Source organism: Somniosus microcephalus, chromosome 29 (assembly GCF_052327205.1).
Source record: "Somniosus microcephalus isolate GS21.2 chromosome 29, FLI_Smic_1.0, whole genome shotgun sequence".
Classification (NCBI taxonomy): Eukaryota; Metazoa; Chordata; class Chondrichthyes; order Squaliformes; family Somniosidae; genus Somniosus; species Somniosus microcephalus.
Genome location: NC_141015.1, coordinates 5209542 through 5211140, shown reverse-complemented (window position 1 = coordinate 5211140; position 1599 = coordinate 5209542). Strand labels below are relative to the sequence as shown.

At 46.2% G+C, this 1599-nt stretch overlaps 1 protein-coding gene across 1 annotated transcript; it reads right to left on the bottom strand.

Annotated features, from left to right (window-relative positions):
- Window positions 1-249: 249 nt before the first annotated feature.
- On the bottom strand, window positions 250-784 carry LOC147098357 (histone H2A type 2-C-like). The gene has a single exon (XM_085970014.1). It carries the CDS (start codon window positions 685-687, stop codon window positions 250-252), a length of 438 nt encoding a protein of 145 aa, XP_085826140.1. The 5' UTR covers window positions 688-784.
- Between the last annotated feature and the right edge of the window lie 815 nt (window positions 785-1599).

Genomic DNA, 1599 nt, shown 5'->3' with positions numbered 1-1599 from the left:
AACGTGTTCATTGAGTGCCGGTCTCGTTAGGGTTCCGAGTGTTGTTTTTTGCTGAAGCCAGACCTTCTCTATATTGAATCACTGATCTGAATATTCGCCAACAGCAAGCCCGCTGCAGTGTTTGTGGATCTGGATTTCTACATGTTCGACAGTTTACTGAAAATGGCTAAACAATAAGCAACCCTTTCACAGATAAAGTGGGTGGCTCTGAAAAGAGCCTTTGGGTTATTAGATTGAATCTTGTGCGTTTTACTTGCTCTTGGAGCTGGCAGTGCTGGTTTTCTTGGGTAGTAGCACCGCCTGGATATTAGGCAGCACCCCGCCCTGAGCGATGGTCACCTTTCCCAACAGCTTGTTGAGTTCCTCGTCGTTGCGGATGGCCAGCTGCAGGTGTCTGGGGATGATGCGGGTCTTCTTGTTGTCACGGGCCGCGTTGCCGGCCAGCTCCAGGATTTCAGCGGTCAGATACTCGAGCACAGCAGCCATGTAGACCGGGGCTCCGGCACCCACACGCTCAGCATAGTTGCCCTTTCGCAGGTGCCTGTGAACACGGCCCACAGGGAACTGCAGTCCGGCCCGGGATGAGCGAGACTTGGCTTTGGCCCGAGCTTTACCGCCGGTTTTTCCTCTTCCAGACATCTCCACAATTCCCTCGTTCAGAATTATAATGAGAAGCTCCTCCCACATCTGCCCTTCTTAAAGCTTCTGGAGGAATGAAGACAGCGAACTTGGTGAATTGGTCGCTCTGTGGTGAATTTCATTGGTGTTTTCCGGTGACCAATCACAGTCTGTTTTTCCACCAATGGCAAGTTAGTGGAAATAATTGTTCTCAACAGTCAAACCGCCAACGAATTTTTAATTTCAAAAAGCCCGCCAATATTTTCCTAGACCAGCGAATTGTACTGCACTTGTGCACTAACAATGACAATAAAAGTTGATTTGATTTGATTTGAAGTTAATAAATTCACTATTAGCCAAAGATTTCTGGACATTTTTTTTATTCCTTTTGTCTTATTCCATCACTCCATTGCAAATTCTAGGCTGTTACAATCAGGATTAATTCCGGGTTCAATTTCAAACTGTATCGGGCGGGAATCAATTTGCATTGATTCTGTAACGGGAGACATTCCAGTTCAATCTTTGTAAAAGTGAGGATTCACAGATTATCGATCGATCCTTTGCACAGGCGCTGCTGCGGCAGTGAAACCAGAACAGGGAGTCCTTCTGTAAGAAGGGAAGAGGGACAGAGTGATCAAACTGCCCCCGGTTCTGGTCTCTGTACGAACTCCCATTCTGGGCTGTACACTGCAGGAAGTCTCGGGTTAACAAATGGGTTGACTCCCAACTGGCATTATAAAAAAAATTAAAAGGTATTGACAGAGAACGAAGTGACTGAAATCCAAGTTTCATAGAAACATAGAAGATAGGAGCAGGAGTAGGCCATTTGGCCTTTCGAGCCTGCTCTGCCATTCAATGAGATCATGGCTGATCATCCAAATTCAGTACCCTGTCCCTGCCTTCTCCCCATATCCCTTGATCCCTTTAGCCTTAAGAAATATATCCAACTCCTTTTTAAATATATTTAATGAACTGGCCTCC